The following is a 26,647-nucleotide window of genomic DNA, read 5'->3' as shown; positions in this document are numbered from 1 at the left end:
ATTGGAGCTCTGTGGTCTCCAATCAACTGTGTAGCTGTAGGACCAAGTGTGTGGGCAAACTTAAAATAAAACCTGTCTGACTTGTGGGCCGCCTGTGACCAGTAGCGGAAGAAGCAAAACAAATCACGATAAAGACGATGACACCGACCACATAATGGCTGTAAACAGCACATACATGAAAGCAGGGTTTGTGTGTGTGAGTGTCGCTGGGTTTCTCATTCAAACATATGTTGGTTTCAACAGCTATTGCGCTACAGTTCCTGAGTGCAGCTATTTCAAGGCAAAGGCCAAGTGCACAACATTAAAAGCCTTCTCCTAATGGACAATTGTGGTGCCAGGGCCTAGGGGTCTGTGCGCAGGAAAAGTCCATTATCACTCCAACTAATGGAGGAGGGAGCGACTTCAAACATAAAGTGGAGAAAATGAAAAGAAAACAAGAGAGAACAAGATGACGCACATGGTACAAAGCAGCGTTTCTTTAATGGACTCCATCAATAACGTTACGTTCCCAACTTTATTGTGTTTAAAAAAGAGAGTAGCCATATTATCAATCCTCAACATGGACAGAAATTAAAGCCCCCTTTTTCCCCCCCTCAAGTGCATTTTTAACAGACTTGGAATCAATGTGAAACAAATGTTTGGCAGCATCTTAATGGCATCTGTTCGGTCGACTCCTACGTCTCTGGAACAAACTCGCTCTCGCTCTTGCCACCAAGACAAACCCGCAGCCAGTTTACATTGAGACGGGTGCGCTTGCTTTTATATAAACAGACAGGCCCTGTGGCAAAGGGTTTGATTAGGAGGAGGCCCACAAATCCCATTAAAAGTCCATTCGTTGCTTTCTCGCTGTTTGTTTGAAGACAGGAAGAGTAACAAGGGAGGAGGGAGGTGACGGGTAGTCTGTTGTCGTTTTTGTACCAGTTTTTGTTTATGCAGATATCACGACGCAGCCAAAAGAAAAAAAGAAAAAAAGAAAAAGAAGAAGGTGGTCTTACCCAGTGATGTGGGCAGGAACAAGAGCCCAAGATGTGGTTTGAACAAAAACTACCTCCCCAACATGATCCAGTCACTGTCTATTAACAAGATGAAAAAAAAAAGGAGGATATGTTGCTGCTTTTCAGTGTGTCCTCTGTTTCACAGTGACACAAATAACAAGTTCCACAGTCAGCCTAACAGCTCCTTGGTCTTGGCTGCAAGCTGCTTGTCGATGTCTGCTGCAATGTTGTCTGCCATCTGCTGAATCTGTGTAGGCAGAGAGAGGGGAGGAAAAAAACAAAAGTAATGAAAGTTAACGCTTCAGAGAGCAGAGGTCTAATAAGAGGTGGCGTGAAACAGCTCCAGAAAAGGATGAGGGTGAGCGGAGGTGAGCTCCATTCGGGTGGAGGCTAGTTTCTCATTTTGAATGTAGTTTTCAAATAAAGAAAATACGATCAATAGTTAACTTATCAGTGAAGTGGACTCACTACACTTTTCCTTATTTTCTGTAATATGTGCTCTTATGACAGTGCATGCTGATCAAGCTCAAAGAGAGCTGACATCCTATGGTCGTCTCACCAGCTCCTGCTGGTCAAACCTGTTTGCAAGGGGCAGCCAATCAGGCAAATGTTTCTTAAAGTGGGAGGAGCTAAAACTGCTTGAATTGGATAGAAGATGAACTGAGAGGCTTCACCATGTCCCCGTATAAAATAAAACTTTTTGTAACTTTGCGATGATAAAGTTATCATTTGTCATCAGCTGTATCCTTTCAGTGTTCATGTTTTGATTGCAACAGCTGGTAAACTCTAACTAGGCACTTCAGTTTGGTGGTGGGGGGGGGGGGGTTTGGAGGGAAAACCTCAGAGCAACACATTTCTGATGAGTTTTTCAAATATATTTTTTTCTTAGAGTTTTGTGCAGCACAACAAAAGTGACTTCTGGTCGTGCTGCATTCAGGGAAACATATCTGACAGAGGAAAAACTATTTGATCTTTTCCTCACCTCAAGCTATACTTTTTTTTTTTTTTTTTTTTTAAATCTCAGGGAATCCCTCGTCTCCTACCTGTTTTTCTACGAGTCGTATTGTGTCTTCTGAGTGTGCTTCCTTTGCTTTTTTGACCTGTGTGACAGCATTAGAGCGCACTCTCCTCAGTGAGTCTTTAGCCTTGTTGCCGAGCTGTTTGGCTACCTTGGCCAGGTTCTCCCTGTGCTCCCGAGTCACTCTGCAGGGAAACGGGAAAAATGTCAGAAATGAGAGGCAAAACAAAAAAACGAGAGTACAAAAAAATATAGAATTCAAAGTTACAGGGAAAAAAAAGGGAGATGGTCTAAATACTGAAATGAGACTTCTTGCTGCATGCCAGCAGCTTTGACATCACTTTTGGCGTATGCTGCCATCTGCAAGCACAAACCGCCTGTTATGCATCTGTATTTACCATGTTTATTTAAGACGAGATGAAGTCTAATACCAGCTCGGTTTGACCGCATTTAAGCACGAGCTAGGAAGTAATTACTGTGTTTTGTAGAGTACGGTAAGAAGGTTTTATTAAAAATATCCTGGAAACGACAACATTTCAGTAAGAGACACTAACAAGCAGTCACAACTTTGTGTGGCACGAGCAAATACACTCTGAAAAACAAAATAATGAAAACTAAGGTCCTCACTTGTGCAGATGGGGACGCTAAGTGCTTATAAGCATGACGTCTGATCCTCTTAGCTCTGACTTGCAGCAACCACCAAACAATCTTCCTCAGACCTTAGAGCAGAGCCGAAACATCCGTCATCCTAACAACTTTGCATTCGCTCTGCATTTGTTAATCACTTAGAAAGTCCTACTTCCCATTTCACTCTCCCTCTTTGTCCTTAATTGGCTTTTTTTCCCCTTGTTTTTTGCCTCAGGGACTATTTGCAAACAATCCAAGTGCGCCGTCTATTTACTGCAAACAATACGGCCTAATTACCGATTCCAGGGCCAATCAAGAAGCGCCTTCTCTTTGGAAATGCAAATGTAGGCTTGGAGCGTGCCGAGACTGATTGCAGGGGGAAAAGCAGTCTGACTCTCGTGTCCCTCCTCTGCCAGAATAACACCTGCTGCTCCATGCGCACACACACACTCATGATAATGCATGCACATAACCACAAGACAGCATTCATGCACTGAGACGCACGTGCACGTGTGTATATGTAAAAAAACATACTTTATATACACAGGCAGAGCGGTTTAGTGAGTGAGTGACTGATTGTTTTGTGTCGGGTTGTTTGATTTGGCCGGGGGAAAGAGAAAGAGACTGGCCCAACCCTCACGTCGTCACACCGGGGGTCTCTATACATGTACAGGCAAAAGTCAATAAACCTGTCAGTTTAGAGCACGGAGACGAGTGGAGGAGGAAAATAGAGGAATACCAAAAGAAAAATAAAGGTGAATGAGAAAAAAAAGAAGTGAAAGACAGAAAGTGCTAAAGGGAGCAAAAATGTTTTCTGGCCTCCGGCGTGTTTGTCTGCGAGTGCGTCAAAGAGAGACTCACTTGGGAACGGGCACCTTGATGATCGTCCCGTCCACCTCTGGGTTTAAGTTCATGCTGCTCTCTCTGAGGGCACGGGTGGCCGCTGCTGTAGCCTGGGGGCACATGCACACAGACACACACACACTGGAGTGAATAAAAAGCAAATCTACAAGTGCAGGTAGTGGCTTAGCTCCAGCTGGCAATCATTAAGGTGTTGTGTGTGGTGTGTATATGGTGTGTGTGTGTGTGTGTGTCAGGGAAATCCCATGTAGTGTGGAATTGCCTCGGGCCACTGTCAACACTCGGCCCCGTGGGACAGGACTGAGAGGTTGCAGGGCAGGGTGGTGACTCCTGGTGACCCCACAGGAGAGTCTGCTTGTGGATGATAGATCAACACACACAAACTTTGTGAGTTTGTGCTCAGTTGTACTTGAAGGTTTTCTGGTAGAATCATTACCACATTATTGTTATTATTATTATTATTATTAATAAAAGTTATTTATACTTTGTTCGCCTGTGTATATGGGGGGTGTATTTATGCATTGTTGTTTTATTACAATGACAAACATGTATATATTTATTCACCTTAATAAACAGTAAATGCAAACATGTTTTACATATGTACATGACACAGACAGGAGCTATAAGATTATGAGTTACAGATGTGAAAGACTCATGAAGCATGAACTACACAAGTTATATTGAAGTATATGTAGAATGATTACTGTGTATAATTTCCCCCCCCCCCGCTTCGGATACACAAAACAAACACTCCTCCCTTAACACTTGTTATCCTGTTGCCCTTTACGAGTCCTTACCAAGAAAATAGGAAGTGCTCAACTCTGCTCAGATCAGCAGGATGCTGTGTTTGTTGCAGGGCGCCCTCTGGTGGACAAACTATGCAACATGAACACTCACAGCATGGTTGAAGGGTGTTTCTCTCATTTTTACTTTTATGAATGCAGATACTGATATCAGCCTGCAGCTATATCAGTCACAGTCTAGAAGTAAGACCCCACCAATGGATCGTTTTTTTTTTTATAATAATACAACATCCAACTACTGTTAGCTGCATCTCTATGGTAACCGTTGAATCCTTAAACAACAGCTTGGGATCTGTCTTGAATTTATCAAGATTTATTAATTTCCCCCCAGACTGGAGCTGTCATCATTATAATGAATTAAGATTGGGGGAGATTAAAAGGAGAGCGCTGTGTGGACACTGGTTGAAGAGGCAGCAGTGCTGCATAGAGATAGAACAACAGGATCAGAGAAACTACTGGACCACAAACACACAACAACAACAGTTACGCGAGAAGCTGGATTTTGGTCTTTTTCCCAGAACTAAGAAATACACTTAAAACTCAAAATGACATATTAAGACATGTTTACATGTGTAAAACTGAGACATTATCTACCAAGTGAAGCTTAAGTTAAGCAATGACTGCATAGGACCATAAAGCTACAGTTAAAAGAGTGCATAGACACAATGGAGAGGAACAAAGCCACACTCCTCAAGCTAGCGCAACAGCCTCATAACTCAGTTTGCAAAGCGAGCAAATGTGCAATGCATGTGGAGAAAAGAAAAAGAAAAAAGATTTCCTCCTCTTACTTCAACCGTCACTAACCCATCCTGCTTTCTCAACAGCTCCTTCTGGCCTCATCCACTGGGGGAAAGAAATGGCAGCAACATTAAAGGAATTTATTTGTGTGCATTAAATTAATTCAAGGGGTTTCTTTTCTTTTGTTAAAGTCATCCGGGAAACAGGCCTGCAGTTGCACTCTTTGAGCGAGGGGTGATAGATTCATCCCATACCTATGTTTGATTGTTCTCAGCATCAAATTCATCACCATTTCCCCTCTCTGACGACCACTCCGGTGGTTACTAAAACCCGAGTGGAATTTCTCTGTGAAGGCTGGGCAGGTTCTGGTTAATATGTTGGAAAGGAAGAGAAATTACACTGAAGTTTCACATCAAACGCTCACGACTTGGTTCAAAGCAAATAGGCGAAGGGAGAGGAATGTGTGTGTGTGTCTAAAAAAAAATTTAATGCTTAAACATGGACACACACACACACCAAATTGCCTCCGGATCCGAGCGTAGTGGTTAGATGTTGTTCTCTGTATCGTCCCAGCCTGCTCTTAATGAATGAATGGAAAACAATGGCAGGGCCTCTGTAGTTCCTGGTAATGGATAGGCATCATTATAAGCCTGTTAGCTCTGAGTACTGACGACTCACCTCTGTGTGGTACATGGGTAACACGGGACATGACAGGGTAGCGTGCGTGTGGATGAGTGTGTCTGTCAGTGTGTGTGTGGTCTGTGGTTTCTAGGGTTTCTGGGAAGGAAAAAAAAGAGACTCCGGATTCAGGTGGAAAACTGACTTCACAGATTTGAGGTGTTGATAAATACTTGGATTTGCATGTTGTTTGTATGCTGTGGTTTCACCTGGAGAACAAATGAGGGAAACCACAGCCCTCAGGTGACTGGCTGTGGAAATAGAAGGTGCAGGAAGATATTTAAAAACAGGTTTTTGTTTGGCAAGTTGTACTGGAAAAAAAAGAAAAGGAAAAGAAAAGCTCTTGGATGTCGTGTGCAAAGACGCTTCTTTTAACTTTTTTTACTGAGACAGATTTTTATCGTTTGCCTTCACTGCCTCTTCTACCCATTTTATATATAGAAGAAAAGATGCAGGCTGTATCTGCTGTCATCATAGCCAGTGTACAGTCACTTTACTTAGGACCTGCTAATGCCCCCAATTAAGGAATCTCTGTTTTACAGAGATGAGAGCAATGAATTATTCTGCCACAGTCACATTAACCTCCTAGGACCTGGCGTCCACATATGTGGACTAGAGATGGCACGATACCACTTTTTTATGTCCGATACCGATACCGATATCATAAATTTGGATATCTGCCGATACCGATATGAATCCGATATAGTGTGTTTTAATCAACAAAACTGTTTTTTAAATATCTTGCTGTATTTTGTATAAGTTCATACTCAAGTTTAAAACAACAACTACACTAAAGCTATTCTGTTATACCTGTATCCAAAAAAAATATTTCATAGTTCAGCAATACTGATCAATCTAATAAACTTAAACCTACACCATCCTCCCTATTCTGGTATTTTAAAGAGTACTTAGTGTAAATATTAAGCAATCTAACTAATAGGGTTCCAACTCCCAGCAACAACAAAAATAAATAAATAAAAAATAGGGAACCACCCCTCACGCTCCACCTCATGATGCTTAATCGACGTAATCAACTTTAATTTGATGCAGTGTGAAAAAAAATGCACAGAAATCAATTATTTTTCAAGAAATATTAAATAGATTCAACATCTTTCTTCAACAAAATTGCAGACTGCACAGATGGTACCTTCACAAAGGAAAAAGTACTATAGCTTACTAGGGTATATATATTAGACTTAATAGTTACTATATACAGTAATGGACTTCTATTCATTTTGCATCAAATTAAAACTTTGGCTGTCAGATAATTATTTATTAAAAGCTAGACATTTTAAATAAGAATAAGAAAGAAAAGTATGTCTTTGTGCCCCTTTTCCCTGTTAATGCCCTATCGGCCCCCCTGGCTAAACTTTGCTAGATCCGCCCCTGCTCAGTTACCAGCCGTCAGCTATGTAGAAAAAGATCCTGGAGTAGAAAGTAATAATAAATAAATTCTAACAACAGCTGATCAAGCTTAAACGTGCTGCTGTTGTTCAGCCGCTGGTTTCCTCTTTCTGGTGCAAAGTGGGCCAAAAGCAAACAACAGACACGGACTCCCGACAGAAAAGCCGATCAGCTGATCGTTAAGCAGTTTCATGATTGAAGTAGCAGCAAGAAGAGGCAGTCGTTTGTTAAGCTTAACGCAGGAGTGCTTTACAAACATTCAGAGATGGACTTACACACTTGCTTTACTTCTCTCGGGGATAACTTTGTCGGAGATGAAATGCCGGGTTGCTAGCGAAGCTCCACATGCTATCCAGACCACCTACAGGTCCCGCATGCCACAGCCGCTCTATCACGTGATGCATACTGCTCCGACGTGCTAACGTTCTGAGGTGAGTTACGGCGTGTTGCAAGTTTTGTGAGGTGCTTTCGTGATATTTAATGGATCGGATTACATTTTTTATTTTTCTCCGATATCCGATCCAGTAATTTAGGTCAGTATCGGACCGATACCGATACGTAATATCGGATCGGTCCATCTCTAATGTGGACATCACATTTTGGGTTATTTAGACCAAAATCCTCAATTTTGCTCTACAAGGGCCTGATATCCACTTACGAGGACATTAAATTGCCACTGTTCTATTGAAATTTTAAACGAATATCCTCATGTGTGGCTCTTATTTTTCTTAGAAACAATAATTAGGTTAAAAAAACCCTGGTAATTCTTTGTTTTTACATTCATCAGGTCCCAATCAGCCCAAATATCAAAGAGAAATTACAAATGCATGCCATTGAAGAGTTCGGATCTTAGGAGGTTAATGTTCAGGAACATTTCTGTAGCCAACATAGCACAACAGCAAGCTGTGCAGTTTGTCCACACACTGCATAACCAGACACTTTTAACGACAGACTGCATATAAAATATTTTTGGTGTTTTTGGGGCCGCAAGTGACCATATTTGAAAAGGTAGAGTGCTAATTTATAAGCTAATTATTATTAAAGCCTGATTATTACCCATTGTGGTTCAATCACACTTATTTACAGAGTAAAAATAGTATGGCGGCCTCTTCCAAACCTCCTAGGAAAAGAATTAATGGTTGCCCGGTGATTGCAATGAGGTTTTTGCTGCTGCTGGAGACTGACTCCTAGTAGTTGGGGTGACCAACTGGTTACCCATGTTTTGAGGGTGTTGCTCATCCACCTGAGCAAGGACTGAGAGATTTATTAAGGTTTGCAAATAACTGCAGACTGATCTGAGTCAGTCTGCAGCGGTGAGTGCAACTTGTCTGCCACAGGAAACTCGACTCAATATATTCTGGTTATATTCCTACATAGAAGCAAGGTTGCTGAGTGTCTTGTTGCAGTTAAATTGCTGTTCTAAAGCAAACGTGGCACGATCTGTGGAGGGATTTCTGAATGAGTATTATTCTGATGAGGTTGAATCTGAATGTAAATGCTAATATGAATTTCTATGTATACAGACAGCAACAAAATCTTCTACAAACAACAACAGATTTGTGATTTTCACTGATTGATCCCAATCCCTGTGTTATCAAACACAGATTACACATGATTGTCGACTGGCCCTGTTCAATCGGAGACTGACAGCAGACTGACTCCATCACTTGACTGTCCTCCGCTTTGAAGACAACTTACTGCGAGTCGTCGGAGGCCTGGTCCCCGTCTTCACAGGAAACATGACTGTGAGTTCGTTGCTGTGACAGCGTATTACGGCTTTCCCCTTCGTGTGACTGTAGCATGAAAAAGCTGTGTAAAGTTGAGTGACTCACACTCTACTCGTCATCATTCAGCCCTGTTTTAATGAACACTCCGTCTGAGAATCTTCGGATTAGTCACACCTGTGTTTACTACTACTAATCTGTGTCAACATGGCTTCTGTGAAACACTGACAAGGACCGTTTTACGGCATTATAAGTGCTTTTACGTTTCATTCATAATGTCATTTAAGTATTTTTTTGCCAATATAGTTGCATAACTGTGTTGTTGGCACATTTTTTGCATTAATTGTGGCTAAACGATAAAAGTTTAACCATTCTTAACTTATCCTCCACGGTCATTTCTCAGCTTAAAGTACACTTTCTATTATAAGCAGCATCCATTAGTTCTGTCTCAACTGCCCTCGACCACAAAAAGTACAAAACACGGAGGTAGGCTGCGTACAAACTCAAGTTATGTCACAGCGACGCAACGAAGGGAATCCTAACATGCAATTGGAAGAATGCGTCAGGTGGATCCTTCGCAGTCCACCCAGATTCACTGCACATTGGTTAATGTAGAGTATTTTTGGAGAAAAGAAAATGACGGTGCAAGTGAACAGTACAGGAATATAGTTTTAAAAGTATGTGCTGGGTTTTATCTCAGTCAAACATCCAACAGTTCAAAACGTTAAAATAACAAAGAATGTTAAAATGTTCAATTCTGACAACGTTTCAGCCAACTTATGTGACATGCAGCTCAGGTCCTGCATGCTTTTAAAGCCTTGACATTAAAACCAAAGAAGTATGTAGCTTCTGTGTGATGCTTGTGGTCACAGACAGACACCCGGTCCTAAAGAAGTCTATGGGAAAATGACCTTTAGCCCTGACCTCTATAAACACTTTCCTGCTGAGATTATTCACTCAAGCACCCATTTCAGGTGATATTTTAGTCATTCTAAGTAAGAAGGTTTACCCAGGATATGCTCATTTACTAACCTCTGATTGACAAGTCATTAGCGATGAGCACTAGACCTGCGAGTCTTAACACCAATACTTGTGTCCTTCACACAAACAAAGTCAAGGAAAATTCCTAACAACAAAACAAATACAGTCTATTACAGATAACTGTAAAACTAGAAAACCAGCAGCACCATGACAGGATGTTAACACTTTTGGAGGGAGAAAAAAAAACAACCACCTGAAAGATGAAGATTGTTTAGAGGGGTCTTGTTTAGAGACACGGTGGAAGGGAAATGCTTGAGGGAGCAGCTCAGGAATACTGGAGCTCAACGAGTAGAAGGAGTCTCTCTGGGAGGCTCAATGTAAACCTTAAAAAGAGAAAAAAAAAGGAGACTTGGATGCCAAACTGTAGCACTCTGGAGAGTCTGACAAAGGAGATGGCAGAGAGAGAGAAAAACTGGAGAAGGAGATGAAGGCTGTGGAGGAACAAAATAAACTGTAGGAAGAAAGAAAGTGCTGGATGAGGAAAAGGAAGAAGTTAAGGTGGCAATCAAAAAACTGAAAGAGGAGGGAAAAAAACAACTGAAGAAGGTAAAGAAAGACGTGACAGAAGCAAATAGGAAATATGACAAGAGAGAGAGAAAGATGAAAAGACCGAAGCTGAAAGGGGCCAAGAAAAGACTTAATGAAAAGCACAGGCAACCGTGGGAAGACAAGAAAGAATTGGAGGAAGTGCAAAAGGCAGTGCAAGAGTGGCTGAGAGAAGCAGAAAAAGAAAAATAAACTTGGTGAGGAAAAACAAGTTGTGGAGGACACAAAACAAGTATTAAAAGGAAGTGCAGAAGGAAACCGAGGGCAAAAAAGTGAACTGGATACAGTCAAACAAGAAATGGAAGATACAAGAAAAAAAGGATAGGCAGTGATGGAAAGAAAGTGGAGGAGGTGAGGAAGAACCTGAAGGAGACCAATATGGAGACTGAAAATTGGACCAGATGTGAGGAAAGACAGAAAAGGATGAGAGGAAGCAGCTGAAACACAAAAAATGCAGATAGGACGGTGGAGTAAACTCCTCTTCCTTGCCACTTTCTCTTTATTGGCTCCAAGCTCCCTCCGTCTCCTTCATCCTCATCGTCTCCCTCCATCAGCCTTCTACTTTACTGCCTCTTCCTCTCAGGTATGCACAGCGGTCCAGTGACTAACATTATGTTACATGTAGTTTTCCAGGTAAACTCCATCCCAGTAGAAAACAGTAGAATTGTAAACCAGTATAAATAATAATTTTTTAAAAAATGAATCAAAAGAAAATAAATGCATTTTTATTAAAAATCATTGAAAGTTCATGCGTGTGTCGGTGTCTCTTAATAAACAGAATACAGTAATTAGACCTCAGCATGGCTGCTGGTTGCTGGGAAAACACTGGTGGTTATGATTCAAGAAGGACTAAAGCGGATTGTTTGTACGAGTTTCTGTTGTTCCCAGCCTTCCACTATGAAAAACACCAACTTATGATATTGTCTGATGATGTCACTGTGATGACTTAACTGAAAAAAAATAGACTGTCGGGAAGTTTAGTTTTACTTTATTTTTACGATCTTAGACATAACTCCTGAGAATTGAGTCATTCTTTTTTCATAAGTGCCCGAATTTCAGAGCGGTGTTTTCCGCAGGTTGATAATATGGTGGCTGTGGGTGGCGTGGGCAGAGTTTCTCTAAACACCTCATAGGCATTCAGAGTGACTGAAATGGGCCTTTAGAACAAACTATTACCAGAATCAGCCCATCCTTACTTTTCACTCCATCTCTCTCAGGTCTGTTTGAGAGTTCAGACCTGGTATAAGGGCTTAAACTCAGACTAAGAGTTTAAATTTAGTTTAAGAATCACCCTCAAATAAAGCAAACTGTTTAAAGAAGTGAAATCATTTATTTCCTGTTGTGTGCTTCCAGATTATACCAACACCGCTGGGCTTGGTTTTTTTAGTTTTTCCTCCACATAAATGACATTTTGGCATCCATCCAAAGGGGTTTAAACCAGAGCCAAATGGAAAACAAATACATGTTAATTTGGGTTTATTTACACAGGCAAAATAGTCAATTTTATTAATGAAATAGTCCTAAACAGTAAGAAATTGCACACATTTCTGTGTCTCTGTAGTGAAACCGGTGACCGCACTTTATTGCTGTGCACAGCCAATCCCCCAAAGGCCCATAATGAGCCAGGAAAACCCTGGTTATGCATATTTCCGTATTGTATCCTGTCTGAAGCACTTTTCCTCATTCATACATATGTGGAGATATTTTCATTGCAACATTTTCAGATCATTTTTTTCTTGTTTGTCATTTCAAATCAAATCAAATCAAATCACTTTTTATTGTCACATCACATGTGCAGGCACACTGGCACAGCACATGCGAGTGAAATTCTTGTGTGCGAGCCCCACAAGCAACAGAGATGTGCAAACACAACAACACAAACGAGCAAAATACAAGAGAATAATACAAGAAGAAAAATTTGCAAGAATAAAGGACTGTGCACATATTTCCGTTCAATATTTAATGAGATCAAAGAAAATGTAGCAGACAGCAGAAAAAGTTGAGCATATCGGTCATTAGCGTCTCTGGATATATGACTGTATAGTGACACATGCAAGCATATTCAGCTTTTCCAGACCACCAGAAAGTCTGGCCACCAAAAAACGTGAAAATCTACAAAGCAAAGGAGGCAGCGAAAAGAAGCAAAAAAAGAAAAATAATCAATTCCTTCCTAACCTGGGGGTAAAATGAGGTCATTTCCTATTCTGTGACAACTCACACTAAGATATATCCGCGCTGCAGTACACACATACAGACTTTTGTTGCTATCTTTCACCCCAGAACAAAGGGCTCCCCGAGTGATCAATCAATTAGCATCTGAGACACAGCATAGTGAGAGAGAGAGGTAGGTCAGGTTTCATTTACAGAGTGATGTGAGATTCGAGTTCTGGTCTGGCTTACTTTTCCTTCTGTGAGGAGGACCATCTATCTGTCTGTGCGTCTGATTATTTTTACAAAGCTTAGTTACTGCGCGCTTGTCCATATGAGACAAACTGATACCGGTAGGAAGAAATCATAGCTGTGTGTGCTCTGTTTGACTGTGTGTGTGTGTGTGTGTGTGTGTGTGTGTGTGTGTGTGTGTGTGTGTGTGTGTGTGTGTGTGTGTGTGTGTGTGTGTGTGTGTGTGTGTGTGAGTGAGTGAGAGAGTGAGAGAGAGAGATCGTCTTACTTCAGGGAAGCTGCTCATGTTGACCATAATGAGCTGAGGTGACTTCATGGAGATCTGGCCCAGCTGCTTGAGAGGGAACTTCCCATCTTGAGTCGTCACCACAATGTGATCCAGAGCTCCTAAACAAATACAGGTCAATGGTCAATGCCAGTGTTTACTTTCTTCATTTATTTACCTTCATGGACAGTTTAGGCATCATTGTTCTCACTGTGTGCACTGTAGCATCCCGATTTCTCCTTTGTATTCGTATCACAGGATTAACCGTTCTACTGTAAGGCAGATTTAACTTATACATTTAATGTACTTTAATTCTTTTTCTCTTACTGTTGTTTTTAATTATGAAATCCATCTTTCAGAAAGATATGATATGCATTGACCCCAGAATTATAATTATAGATTCATTCTCATTTTCTTTACATTTTTCTTTGAAGGAACCAGACTTTTTTTTTTTTTTTAAGTAGTATTAAGTAGTAGTTCTCCAGGCACTCTGAAGGTCTTTCAGAGTGTCTCTTTGGACATTGGCTGTTTTTTTCCATTTTTGAAGACCATAGAATCAATTTTAAAATGTATTTTAAGGCATTTTGTTACTAGCAGAAACACATAATTTGTATAGTTGGGGGGGAAAAAAAGCCAAATGTAACATAGTTTGATGGGAATGAAATAATAGTTTAGCACCAACAAGGTAATTCCCAAAGAGCTCTTTGCGAAAAACTTGGCAAATCATGGTTAGGAGAGAGGTACAACAGTCAGCATCCACAGCCATCTTTAAAACACGGCGGAGGCTCGGTCACAGTCTGGGGACGCATTTAAGTGAGTTGTGTTGGCAGAATCGTCTCAAAATTGCTCCAGCAGCACCTGGAAAGTATCCGATTGGCAGTTATTCATTTATCAGCAATGCCAATGATCCCAAACACGCTGTTAATGCAGTAAAAGCATACCTGGATAGAAAAATATACAATTGAATATTGGTCGTGGACTGGCCTCCCCAATGCCTGGGCCTCAACAGTGTGGGATCATTTTGATACAGAACAAAAGGCAGCCAACATTCAAAGATGAGCTTTGAATTAAACTCAAATGAAATGTCTTAAATGTTGTATTTCCATGTATATTTCAACATGTTTGAGTGAATAACTGCACCCGTTTCCCCATTTTTATAGTAAAATATAAAGAAACGGAGGCTGGCTCAAGACTTTTGCACAGCACTGTAGCTGGCCATGTTTTAATAACTCATTTCTACGCACACATGCATTCATATTCACATGCATGCTTATGGCTGTCCTCTTTTCAAAACAGTAACCTAATTATCGCCTCTCTGTGACGCATTTAGAGGAAAGCTGTAAATTGTAGCTTTAAAATCAGGTGAAAGCAAATCCAAAAAAAAAAAAAAAAAAAAAAAGCAGCCGTTACCACCACGAAACAGCCCAGTTGATTACTAACAGAACAGTAACTGTATTTCTGGTTAAAGCCAGGTTAATCATTCATTCTTGCTTCACAGATGGAGGGAAATCTATCTTTAATCACTCCATAAATCAGAAAATACTTTCAAGAGCCATAAAAAAAAAATCAAGTCTTTTACAAACAAAGTAAAATTTGTCTCTTAAAGATATATTATCAAATGGTTTCTGTAAAAGCCTTCAAAATATAAACAGAGAGGAAAATAAGAGTTTGTTAGCGCTCCTAAATTGGAAGATTTCAAGCTATGAGTATGAAAAAAGATCTCTTTTTGATCGGGTCTTCTAAAATCCTGTACTGTAACATTCGAATTGTCAATTTTAAACCAGCATTTGTATTGCAGTGATTTGCACATTTGCTTAACAAGTGAATGATTCCCAGTCTGATCCATGGAGGAGGCAAACAACGCCTTTGGGCTTGTCTCAGGAGATAAAAGAAAATCTACCAAATCAAACATGCGGAGCGATGCTACGGCGACTACTTACGAGTAACAAAGCAGCTGCAAGTAGCTTTATATCACTTTAATAATCAATCAGAGGCTTTTTTTCATTACAACCTTTCTGAAAATATATGTATGATAATACAGATGGAGTATTTTATCATTAGATATTAACTACTCTGGAAGAACGACCAAAAGACCAGTTTTGGTCCCAAATGTGTATTTTGGAGCTTAAGCTATGGAAGCAAAATAGCTCAAATTGAAAAATAAAAATGGTCTGACTATAGAGTTTCACCCTGTGTGTTAACACCAGCACTGGCACATAGTTAATAAGATGTTGCTATGGTGTAATGGAATAGATGTGGGGAAAAATCATTTAGTCCTTTGGACAGATTAACAGATAGACAGAGGAACGTGCAATAGCACAGTAAAAAAATATTCATTTTGAGACCACTGTCAGACTCTTAAAAGTTTCCATGATCTATTGTCTCCCCTCTTTGTCAACACTGAACGAAACTAATGCATGTTTGCCAACACAAGCTGACTTCTGTCCCTCCCTCCCTCTCTGCATCCACCCACTCCTCTCCATCCTCCATCTGGCTAACCTCAGACGCGCTTGTTTCCTTCTTCTCCACCTCTGCCTTACATCACTCCCTCCCGGCTCACCCGGTGGGGGGCTGCGCTAGTGGTGTGTGATTGTGGAAATGTGAGGTGAACCGAAGGTGAGCCAGTGGTGTAGTTTTCTCTAAAAGATCAATTTATCATATGATTTCAAGGGTTAAAAGAGAGAGACATATCCAATCAAAAAGTAAGATACAGCTGCAAGGAATTAAAAATAAAAGGTTGGTATGATGTGATAACATGGATATCAGCTGACACGCTGCCTACTTTGCTGCCAATTATACAGTCTCCCTTTTTTACTTTGCTCATGCCCATATCTCTGCCTGTCTGACTTTGTTACCTGCACCTTCACAACGAGCACCAGCACATCTGCAAGTACTTTAAGCAGGCAGGCCGGCAGACAGTCGGTCATTGCTACAAAGATGGATGGTGAGAGGGGGTGGCAGCTGGTTGAGATATCGGATGAAATTTGGCTAAAATGCTCTTTATTTTTTAAACACGTTGAGTTTTTAACGATACCAAAAACAGATTTTAAGCTGTATGCTGCATCTGGGTGTTGGTGTAATCAGGATACGTACCACATTAATTTGCACTTTTTCCCTCTGCGTCTTGTCATGTCAAATTCTCCTTTTAAAAAGGTGCTGTAAAAATTTATATCAGTTCCCATCTCCTTCGCCTATCTCAGCGAGTGTTTGTCTGAACCGTTGCAAACTTGCTGGCTGTAATGTCGTTCACCCGAGTAAGCCCAGTGCTCAGTTTGAGGTTGTTTGGATGAGCAGTTCTCGCCTTTTGGTAGTTCTCCCTTTCCTGGAGTGACTGCTGCCTGCTCCAGTCAGTTTTTTGAGGAAAGGGGTACTGTGCAAAAGTCTTGAGCCACCTCTCATGGCTTTATATTTTGCTTCCAAGAAGCCAGACTTTATTGTAATTCTTATAAAAGTGATCTTGATCAATAGTTCTCATTTTCTTTGAACAATGACTCATTTTCAGTCCAGTCTTTGCACCCCATTTTTTTGTAATTATTTAAGTCACTTAACACTGTCCTAAGAATCGTTCAAGGATGAACGCCCAACCTAACAAAACACCAATTTTAAATGCACTTTTTTGCTGAAATGAAATTTGCACCAATTTATATTTTTGCACCAACGAGGTGATTACCAAAGAGTTACTAACTGAAAACCTGTCATATATTGGCATGGAGCGCTGTGCAGTGTATGCCAAATTACAGTAGAACAGGAATGAATCCATTCTTAGCAACAGTTCTTAATGGGATGCAAATCCAAGTGGAAATTTTTCAAATTATCATCAGTATGTATGAAGGAGATCAAGACTAGGCTACAACAGTGAGTGTTTACAGGCATCTATAAAATACAGTGGAGTCTCTGTCATCTTCTGATTGACAGTGGTTCATTTTTCACCATAATGATGATTCCAAGCATGCTTTCACTGCAGTAAAAGCACATCTGCACAGAAAACACACTGGAACACTGAGTCATGGATTGCCTCCCCAGAGTTCAGACCTCAATATTACTGAAGCAGCTTGGGGTCGCATTGACAGAGAACATAATAAAAGGCAGCCAACAACCAAAGAAGAGCTCTGAATGTCCTACAAGTAGCCTGGAGAACTATTCCTGAGGACTACATAAAGACATTCTTAGAAAGTGTGACTCAGAGAGTTCAGGCTGTGTTGAAGAATAAAGATGATTACATCAAATACTGACTTTCAAACTTGTACAAACTGACTTTGGATTTGCAAGTCTCCAATTTTCCTAGCAAATTAACAAAACGAGGGGCGGCTTAAAACTTCTGAACAATAGTGTAAATGGTTTTTGTTTCACATAACAGCAAAGCTGTGGAGTAATAATACTGCATCTGTGTGTGCTGACCGGTGTTCTCGTTTACACGTGAAAAGCTTTACTTCTGCTCAGATTGTTGAGGACAAAATGTTGCACTGATTTGAATCCAATGAAAGGCAGCACTATGATTTTGTGTAAGTGCTCTGACCTGTGCCCGGTTGTGTCTGATTATAAGTGTCCTTGTTAGAAGAAATTTACAAATATAGGTGCTGTCGAGAAATGCCAACAGCACAAAAAGGGCGATTACCAACATAACCATTTTCTGACGCGCTACAAACACTAAATATGTTGGATTAGTGCTTTTTTTTTTTTTTTGCGCTGTCCTAAATCATACATCGGCTTCTTAGTCATGAAAACTTTGAGACCTCCAGTCCAAACCTAAACTAAACTAAACTCTGGGGTTTTCCTGCATATAAAATTCTGTTCTATTGGCCTTCTTCCAAAAGAAAATCACCAGGGCTGTGATAAATTAATACTTCAGACGTTTCTTTTTAAAGTGGTTTTATTTTATTTACTCCAGGATAAATATGCTTTTCTTTATCAAATGGCCAGGGGTAAAAGGAAAATGTATATAGCTCTGTTAAGTAAGACTCATTACCGTATGTGGACTGATGTGCTTTTGTGTGTAGTCTCAGCACAGAGTCGCGTTTTCAGCCAGGAAAAACTCGGTAAACCTAATTCTAAAGTTTCCCTAAAACCAAGTCTTCACCCTCAAACAGGCTTTTGAAGGAGTGTGAAAAAAAGGAGGCAGGCCAAAACACTCTTTTACAAAAACCTGTAAAAATTTCATAAATCTGACGTCCAAAACCAGTTCTCACAAAGACAGCTGGACATGTTTTTATTCAGTTTAATTTCTGCAGATCCACGCTCCGATCCAGCTCAATCACACACACACATGCATCTAATGAGTGCATCCTCATAGCCGTGCTCTTTCCAAAACGGTAATTTAATGATTTCCTACATGTGATGTGAGCAGCGGGTGTCCACATGCATTGCAGCTTGGGCGGATTACAATTACCGCAATGAGAGTATATGCTGCTTAAAAGCTTAAGAAATGGCGATATCCATGTTTCAGCTTGTTGTTTTTACCCGTCTGCGAGAAACAAGAATGTGAAGTCTACTTTAAACAATGTTTTCTTGGACACAGCGCTAGTTTCCAAGTCACATTACCCATCTGCGATGACCATGAGATGGTGGGCGTAGCACTGATCTCCCTCTCTCTGCATTTATCTGTCTGACTTTCTGCTATGTGTTTGCTGCACACATAAGTACAGACTCATGGCAACAAACAGCAGTACATACAGTCATACACTCACTCTCATAAGTTTAATGAGAGCCAGATGAGAGGTTCATGAACAACACACACACATACGCTCGGACAGCTGACGTCATCCCATTCCACCATCTCATCTCTGCTGTCAACTCTAAGTCCTGCTGCCTCCCTGGATTACTGTCCAGCTGGACAGAGGAGAGGGGGATGAATGGACCAGAGGAAAGGAGCGAGGGATATATAGATTAGGGGGAGGGGACACAGGAAGGATGACAGAACAGAGGGATGGATGCAAAATAACGGTAGAAAGGACTGGAAAAAGAGGAAGCGATGAAGGGAACTTTTAACTGAAACGTGTTATAAAATTGTAAAAAGGTGGTTTAAAAATTTCTTATGTGGTCTTATCTAGTCAAAAGACAAAGTATGAAGCTGAGAAGCACTGGAAAATTATAAGACAAAAGTAATAGAGGCAGGGCTCCACACAGAAAATGACTCAGAGCAAAAATCAATTGAGTGATAACCGGATTAGAAAAAAAGAAAAGTTGGGAATGTGAAAAGCAAAGCTGGACACTGAAGGGTTCATGATATTGTATGTGTCTTCATTCTGTGTAAAAAAAAAAAGAAAAAAAGGAATATTACACTAAAAGCAAATCAGATACATGTGCGGAAGAAAAGTGGAACAAATTCAAAGTAATTTCAGTTTGAAGTCCGATTCAGGCAGCTGCCTCGTCCCCGGGGAGCTTCCATTACACACCCCACCTCTGACTCCCCGAGCGCGCCCCCATTTATTAAAATGCAGAGAGGAAAAAAAAAAAGAAAAAGGCTGTGACCTGGATGTACTTGGGGAAACAGGGGCCAAGGCGGGGTCAAGGTAACATCAAATAGGGATCTCTTTATGCTAAGCCTTTTGGCGCCGTGTCCGAGAAAGACTTTGATTCCAAAAGTTTTAAAAACGTTAAGAAAAAGCCCCCCTGTTAACTACAGTGCACGCTGTGCACACTATATTTGGACAGTTACCCATTTTTTCCCTCCAGTATGTTAATTCTGAAACGAAATAATGGATACCACATTAAATGTCTTCCTCTGGCATTAATATAACCCCTAAAAACTCATCTGTCTTCATCATAAATACATATTTTCCTTTAAAGATGTGAACAAGAGCAAGTTTTCACATTTTAGGATGAAAATTAGCCCCAACCCCACCTCTCAAAAACATGCAGCTCACCTAAACACTCTAAGGTTTCAGCTGTAATTCGAGCAGGTTTGCAGAAATCTGAAAAGAACTAAGTGGGAGACGTAATTCTTTTAACAGCTTAGGAGCACAAAAGTAAATGGAAAGATGCCCGTGAAGGAAAACAATAATAATAAATGCTTAGAATCATTTACACCATTACCAGCATGATGTCTATCGACTTCTCCAAGGCTTTAACTGTTTATCGTCATCGTCTTTTAGATTCTCTCTTTCTCACTCGTTCAATTTTAATGGATCGTTTACTACAAAGTTTGATCAGAATTGATTGAAGACCTTTCAAACTATCGGGTTTACAGACAGAATGTCAAAAACATAACCTCCCTGGTGGTGGTACAGATGAGCAGAGGTTTCTCCAACATCATCTGCAGTACATAATATCATCAAAAGACTCTCTGTATGGTGACATCATCAAAAATTAATATTGGCCGCCTGTGATCTCCAAGCTCTCAGGCAATGTGGATTAAAGACTGATATGATTCTGTCTTTGAAATCACTGCATGGGCTCAGGAACATTTCAGAAACCACCGTGTGTGAACACCGTTCACCGTGATGGCCACAAATACAGGTTAAAGCTCTGTCAGACGAAGCCACACGTGAACGCGATCCAGGAATGCTGCCATCTTCTCTGTTCGGCAAAGTGGAAAACTGTTCTGTTGTCAGATGAATAAAAATGTGAAATTCTATTTGGAAAATATGGACACTGGACTACACAGGAGAGGGACCGTCCAGCTTATTATAAGTACTCAGTTTAAAAGCCAGCATCTCAGATGGTGCATTAAAGCCTACAGAACTGGCAGCGTGTACATCTGGAAAGGTACCATCAACGCTCAATGGTTTTAGAGCAACATGTGCTTCAATTCAGACATCATATCTCAACCAGTCAGTAGCACGGCTTTGTAGCAGAAGGGTGCGGTGCTGAACAGGCCTGCTGGCATTTCAGACCTTTGACCAGCTGAAAATGAAAAATATGACAAAAAAGACCTAGGACTGCTTAGCTAGAAACTCATAGCAGACACAAATGGGACAACATTCCTCTCCCAAAAGTCCAGCAGCTGGACTCCTCAGTCCCCAGATGCTTAGAGACTGTTGTTAAAAGAAGAGAGGATGCAATGCAGTTTAAAGCTTTTATGAGACTTGTTGCTGCAACCACATCTCAAATTCAAAATAAGACAATAATTTTCTTAAAATGTTAGATTTCCTCAGTTGAAATAGTTGATATTATCTATGTTCTATTTTAAAATGTTGTTTCTGCATTTTGCTTCCATTCACATTTCACACAGAATCCACAGGCCTTTGTGGAAGATTCCTCTTTGTGATATCCTTGTTATGTGAGGCACTGGTGAGCTTTTCTGTGCATGAACAAAAGCTGGACGAGCACACAGGTAAAGTTTAGCTGCCACGTGTTTAACTGTCTTAATGTTTTCAGTCTGAACTGTACGTACATGAAGTGATGTCTGAACGTTTCTTTTAACTTTAGAGGTAATGCTTTCATGCTTCATCTGCCTTGTTGGTAACCCTTTGTTCTCTGCTTTGAACTTTGTACTAAAACAAGAGGAATGAAAGGCACAGTCCAAAAAAGAAAGAAAGAAAAGTGCGATAAGCTCACTACCTGGCGAGGTTCGGATGCTGAGGTTTCGTGTGAAGTCATCTTTGAGCGAATCGAGAACAGTGGTCATGTCCTCCTTCACTTCATCCAGACTGATGATGTCTTCCACCAGAGATGAATTAATGTTCACCTTCCCTGACTGGCCCTTTGCCTTGGCTTTGAAGATTAAACGAGAGAAAGAAGGAAAAAACCGAGGGAAGAGTGGAGACTTATCTAGATAAATAACATCACATTTGTGCCAGCAGAGTCATGGAAGTTGTACAAGTTAACTTCAGAAATCTCCTCACTGACCTTTGGCCTTTTTGGTGGCGTAGAGCCTGATGCATACAGCAGGAGCAGGGTGGTGGAAAGCGTCAGGAGCCAGAAGAGGCCTAAGGCTGACTCTGGATGTGAGCGGAGACCTGACATGTCGCAGCAGGGGCTGACACAGGAGAGGCCGCAGCAAGCTCAGATGATTCAAAGCCATAACTGTTGACACCGGAAAGGGGGGGGAGAGTTTAAATTAACAAAACATTTTAAAGTAGATAAATGCCATACAGCTGAGTTTGGAAGGGCAACATGTGATTACATTCGACAGAGCTACAATTCAATCAGAAAAGCAGTTGAAAGCACAGCTGGTAATATTAATCAAAATGAGGTAATAGCTCATATCAGCCAGCAGGAGGTAGGCCTTCATCTTCTTCTAACAGTACGGCACCGTAGTCTGTGTGCACCTCAGTAAATGCATGATAATTTCTGACAGAAGTGCAACTAAATCAAAATGAATGCAACCTACTAATCTGTCATCTGCTACATTTGCTTTGTAGCATTTCTGTTACGGTCTCCATAAATTATTAAAGCATTCAAATCAAATAAAAGGGATTGACTTGCAGATGAATGATCAATATTTGCTCTTTTGTAAGTAAATGAAACCTGTTATTAAGTGAGAGCACATAATGACATCATAAACTGTTTGCTTGATAAACAGCTGATCTGATCTAATTTTTTTCCAAAGTTCTGTAACTAATTTTTTTCCCTGTGAGGTTTATAAGTGATCTTTTACTCTGTTTCTGACTGTGAACATGCTGTTATGTTACACTATCTTCAGTCCCTTTGCCACGGTTGTGTAAATTCAAGTACCTAGCCGTGCAGATTGTCTTTACAAATGTTCACTCTAAAGAGCTCGAGCGTGGTGCTGTAAAAGGGTGCCGCTGTTTCAAAAAGTCACTTTGTGAAAGTTCTTCCCTTGTAGATATTCCACAATCAGCCCTGAGTGGAGTGATATTATTGCAAAATAGAAGCTTTTAAATACCACAGCAACACAGCCAAGGAAGCACGGTGCTGTCGCCTCACAGCAAGAAGATCCTGGGTTTGAATCCAGCTGGGGCCTTTGTTGCATGTTCTTCCTGTGTCTGCACACAGTCCAAAGATGCGCATGGGGTTAGGTTGCTAGGTGATTCTAAACTGGTCGCAGGTGCGAAGGTGAATGGTCTTGATAACTGTTCATACCTCCTCTGGTATTAACATCAGCACAAAAACTGTGTGCTTAAAGTGTCATGGAGTGGGTTTGTGTAGGTGGCCAACTACGTTTACCTTTATAGTGTAACTAAGTCTTTCTTTTTCCCCACTCTGTGCAAACGTTGTAAACCTGCCAGGGACTGCAGATGAAAATCAGCCAGTGTAACTAAAGCACATTTACACGAGTCTCGGTGTGCATGTTAATGTGCACGATCCCCTTAGAACATAATAAAAAAAAGAAATAAACTCTTTTCATGAATAATCATGTGCGTGTTTGGGTTGTGAAACAGAGATAAAAGCCTATGAATAAGAAATTCTTGAGAGCAGCTCAAAAATTACTCATCAACTGATCTAAATAAATAAAAGTTTATTATTTTTCTGGTATTCCAAAAAAAATGAATCCTTTCCACCTGCATTACAGCCCATGCATTTGACCAGAGTTTCTCTCGAAGTAGAACACAGACGGTTGGTTCTTATAAATCCATCCACACGTCACTGTTTTTGTGAAGCTTTCAACAGTCAGCTCTACCACCTACATTACATTCAGTTACACTCATACACTTAAAAACATGCCATTTCTCATAAATCTGTGGGATAAAGCTAACCATTATCTCAGCCCACGCGCACTCGTCTGGGCATTCCTGAGGGAGGAACCTCCTATTCAAAAAACCCCCCAAAAAACAACAATATGACAGCAGGCCCTGCCTTTCAATGGACAAATCACACCCCACCTCACAAATAGGCTCTTGACTGTGAACTGTGTCACTGACCCACGGTGTGCACACACAAGTGCAGAAAAACACGGAGATATTTAAGCCCCCCAGACACAAACAAGACTCTAAAGCCTGTCTTTCACAGTCAGTGGTTGTGAACAGCGTGCGGTGCACTGCTGCCCGCCTGACATCTTCTATTGTGCCTCGTGTATTTATAACTGCGACCTGTGAGGGGAAACACATCGTCTGAACAGTCTTAATACCCGAATTGAACATTTTAAGTCAAAGGCTGTGTCACAGTGAGCTTTAAACAAGCCACTGGGTGTGGTTTGTCTCCAACCAGACATGACACTGACCTCACTGTTCGCCATTATACCTCCAGCTACCACTAATCCCCCGGAGTCAATCCAACGCTCACTCCAGATATTAACCAACATCCAAACTCATTCCTTTGGCAATATTTAGGCTACACAGTACACCACCACCTCCAGTACAAGCCCAAAACAGGCATCCACGGCCGGCAGGTTTCCCAGCAAGTATGATGCGACACGCCACAATGTGGCAGAGACGATAGGCCGAGATGCGGGACGGTGACAGATCTCTTTAAGAAGCCAGCCGAGCAGAAAGAGTGAGGCACAGGTGTTCAGTGGGATACTGTAGCCTCACGTCCTGTAGATTTCACACACACGGCAGCAGCTGCAGACACACCCTGTGTCTTCCAGCAGCAGAAACCAGCTGGTGAACCCGCATGCTCTCTCTCCTTTCGCTCTGCAGCCTGAGCAGCGAACAACACAGCAGAGTATCTGATGATGTTCTGCGTGGCTCTGCCTCCTCAAACAAGATGTTCATGCTGGGAGCGAAACAAATTATTTTCTTCTCATTAAAAACCATTGAGCGCACCTGGTTTAGTGTGTAATGAATTCCTAAACTTTCCTCAAATGTTCTTTTTTGTCTAATACCAAAAATGCAAAAGATCCCCAAATTTTAGAAGCAGGCACCAGACAATACTTCACATTGTTACAGGCTTGAGGATGCCATCAATTCAAACTAATCATTTCATCACATAGTAGCACTGCAGTTCGACTGATATAACAATCAATCAGCATAATGTGTTGATGAATATGTTTTTACCACAGCATAATGTAGAAATGGAGACTCATTTCTTGTGACCAAGTCTTAGTACCCAGTGTTGAAAGGTGCAGCTGGAGTAGAGAAAAGGTTCTCTGGCAGAGCTTTACTCAACGAAGCAAAAGTGCTACTATTGCTAAAGTGGTTTTTTTTCTTGTTTTTTTTTAAACCATCATAGTACAAAAACAGGAGTGGCACACAGCTGTTTATTTTGGGTGATTGAATGCGTGACTAAACCTTCTTGTCTTTACACTCTGTGCGCGATTAAAATAAGGTTTGATATCTTGCCACACTGTCTCATGTTGTGAATTTAATTTTGAAAAAAGTCCCAAATTTTGAAAAAAAAAGTCACGAAGAATGTTATATCTGTGATAATGAACACAATTTATACAGCAACAATTCATAATTCAGCTTTGTCACACATCATATTTAAATGACATGGCTTTACAATTAGACAAAGGCACGTGTCTCATCCCTGCTTCCCCCACACACTCTGTCTACAGAGAAAAAGAGTAAATATCCAGTCAGCAGAAGTTCTCTGGTTGAACTGTCTCTGGAGGCCAGAGAAAAATGGTCAGACTGCTTCAAGGTGACAGGAAGATAATAATAACTCTAATAGCTACTAGTTACGACCAAGGTATAGACAACAGCATCACTGAGTGCACAACGCGCCGAACACTGTGGGTTACAGGAGCAGAAGACCACACTGGGTGCCATTCCTGTCTGCTAAGAACAGGAGAGCGAGGCTATAATAAACGCGATCTTTCCAAAATTAGACAACAGAAGACTGGAAGATGAGTCTTGATTTCTGCTGCAACAAGCATCCATCCTGCCTCAAATCAGCAATGATGATGCAACCCATGGCACAGTTTCAAATAGCTCAAATAACACCAGAAAGCACTGGTTTCTTGAAAATGACAGTGGGTTTACTGGACTCAAATGGCCCCCAATCCAATACAGGTAAGATGAACCTAATATCCAGTGAGTCTAAATATGTAAAAACAGGAACTATTGCTTATGTACGTGTTTTAATGGACCTTTTCACAGACTTCCTGTTACCCAGCTGGGTATGAAAGTGATAATTTTGTAGTTTTTCCGACTATAAGAGGACAAACTAGAGCAACATGACACAGCATCACCTAGTTTTACTGACACCAACAGTAAATTCACAATTAATCAAATCAAACACACAAATCAATAAGAAACGTGCGCCCCAGCCATCTATGGGGCACATCACATGCGCAACTTAACATTACGTTAAAAATTCATATGTTTTTATATTACTGTGGACTCGCTCCTGCATACAGCACCAGAACGATTCGGTGCAAATTTCACAGCAGTTACAGCAGTTGGGAGCTATCATACAAGCCCATGCACATTTAGGTTAACCAACTGTACGACTCTATAGCTGAGGGGTTGAGAAGGTCAGTAAGACTTCTCTCCATTCTTACAGGGGGCAAACTGAACCAAAGTGAACTGTGTTCAGCACAGTGCTACCCTTAATTCCAACAACAACCCAGCAAAATAAAAGCCTCAACTGTAAAGTGCACCAGAACACACACTTACTTCAAAAAGTCTTCACAGAAGCGTGTCAGCCTGGGCAACAACCATCGGGGAAAACGCGTTTGACATCTATTTCGTCATCACCACGAGACTGTATGTTATGGCCACCTGGTAGATGTTCGATATCCGTACAGGTTACACTGACTGGGC

At 41.0% G+C, this 26,647-nt stretch overlaps 1 protein-coding gene across 3 annotated transcripts; it reads right to left on the bottom strand.

Moving 5' to 3' along the window:
• Positions 1-461: 461 nt before the first annotated feature.
• mrrf (mitochondrial ribosome recycling factor) lies at positions 462-26,642 on the bottom strand. Of its 3 annotated transcripts, XM_082542750.1 has the most exons (9): positions 26,501-26,642; positions 21,888-22,064; positions 21,600-21,752; positions 19,964-20,011; positions 19,756-19,782; positions 13,104-13,222; positions 3,502-3,593; positions 2,039-2,198; positions 462-1,242 (listed from the first exon to the last, which is right to left on the bottom strand). In XM_082542750.1, the coding sequence occupies exons 2-9, from the start codon at positions 22,060-22,062 to the stop codon at positions 1,165-1,167; spliced, it is 852 nt and encodes a 283-aa protein (XP_082398876.1). In that variant the 5' UTR covers positions 22,063-22,064; positions 26,501-26,642; the 3' UTR covers positions 462-1,164. The 3 variants fall into 3 exon arrangements, with proteins under 3 accessions (XP_082398876.1, XP_082398877.1, XP_082398878.1); XM_082542751.1 differs by lacking the exon at positions 19,964-20,011 and having other exon boundaries at positions 26,501-26,639; XM_082542752.1 differs by lacking the exons at positions 19,756-19,782; positions 19,964-20,011 and having other exon boundaries at positions 26,501-26,628.
• Positions 26,643-26,647: the final 5 nt, after the last annotated feature.

Source organism: Aulonocara stuartgranti (assembly GCF_965226115.1).
Source record: "Aulonocara stuartgranti genome assembly, chromosome: 7".
NCBI lineage: Eukaryota > Metazoa > Chordata > Actinopteri > Cichliformes > Cichlidae > Aulonocara > Aulonocara stuartgranti.
Note: the sequence above shows the minus strand (reverse complement) of the source record. Positions and strands in the feature narration are given on the sequence as shown.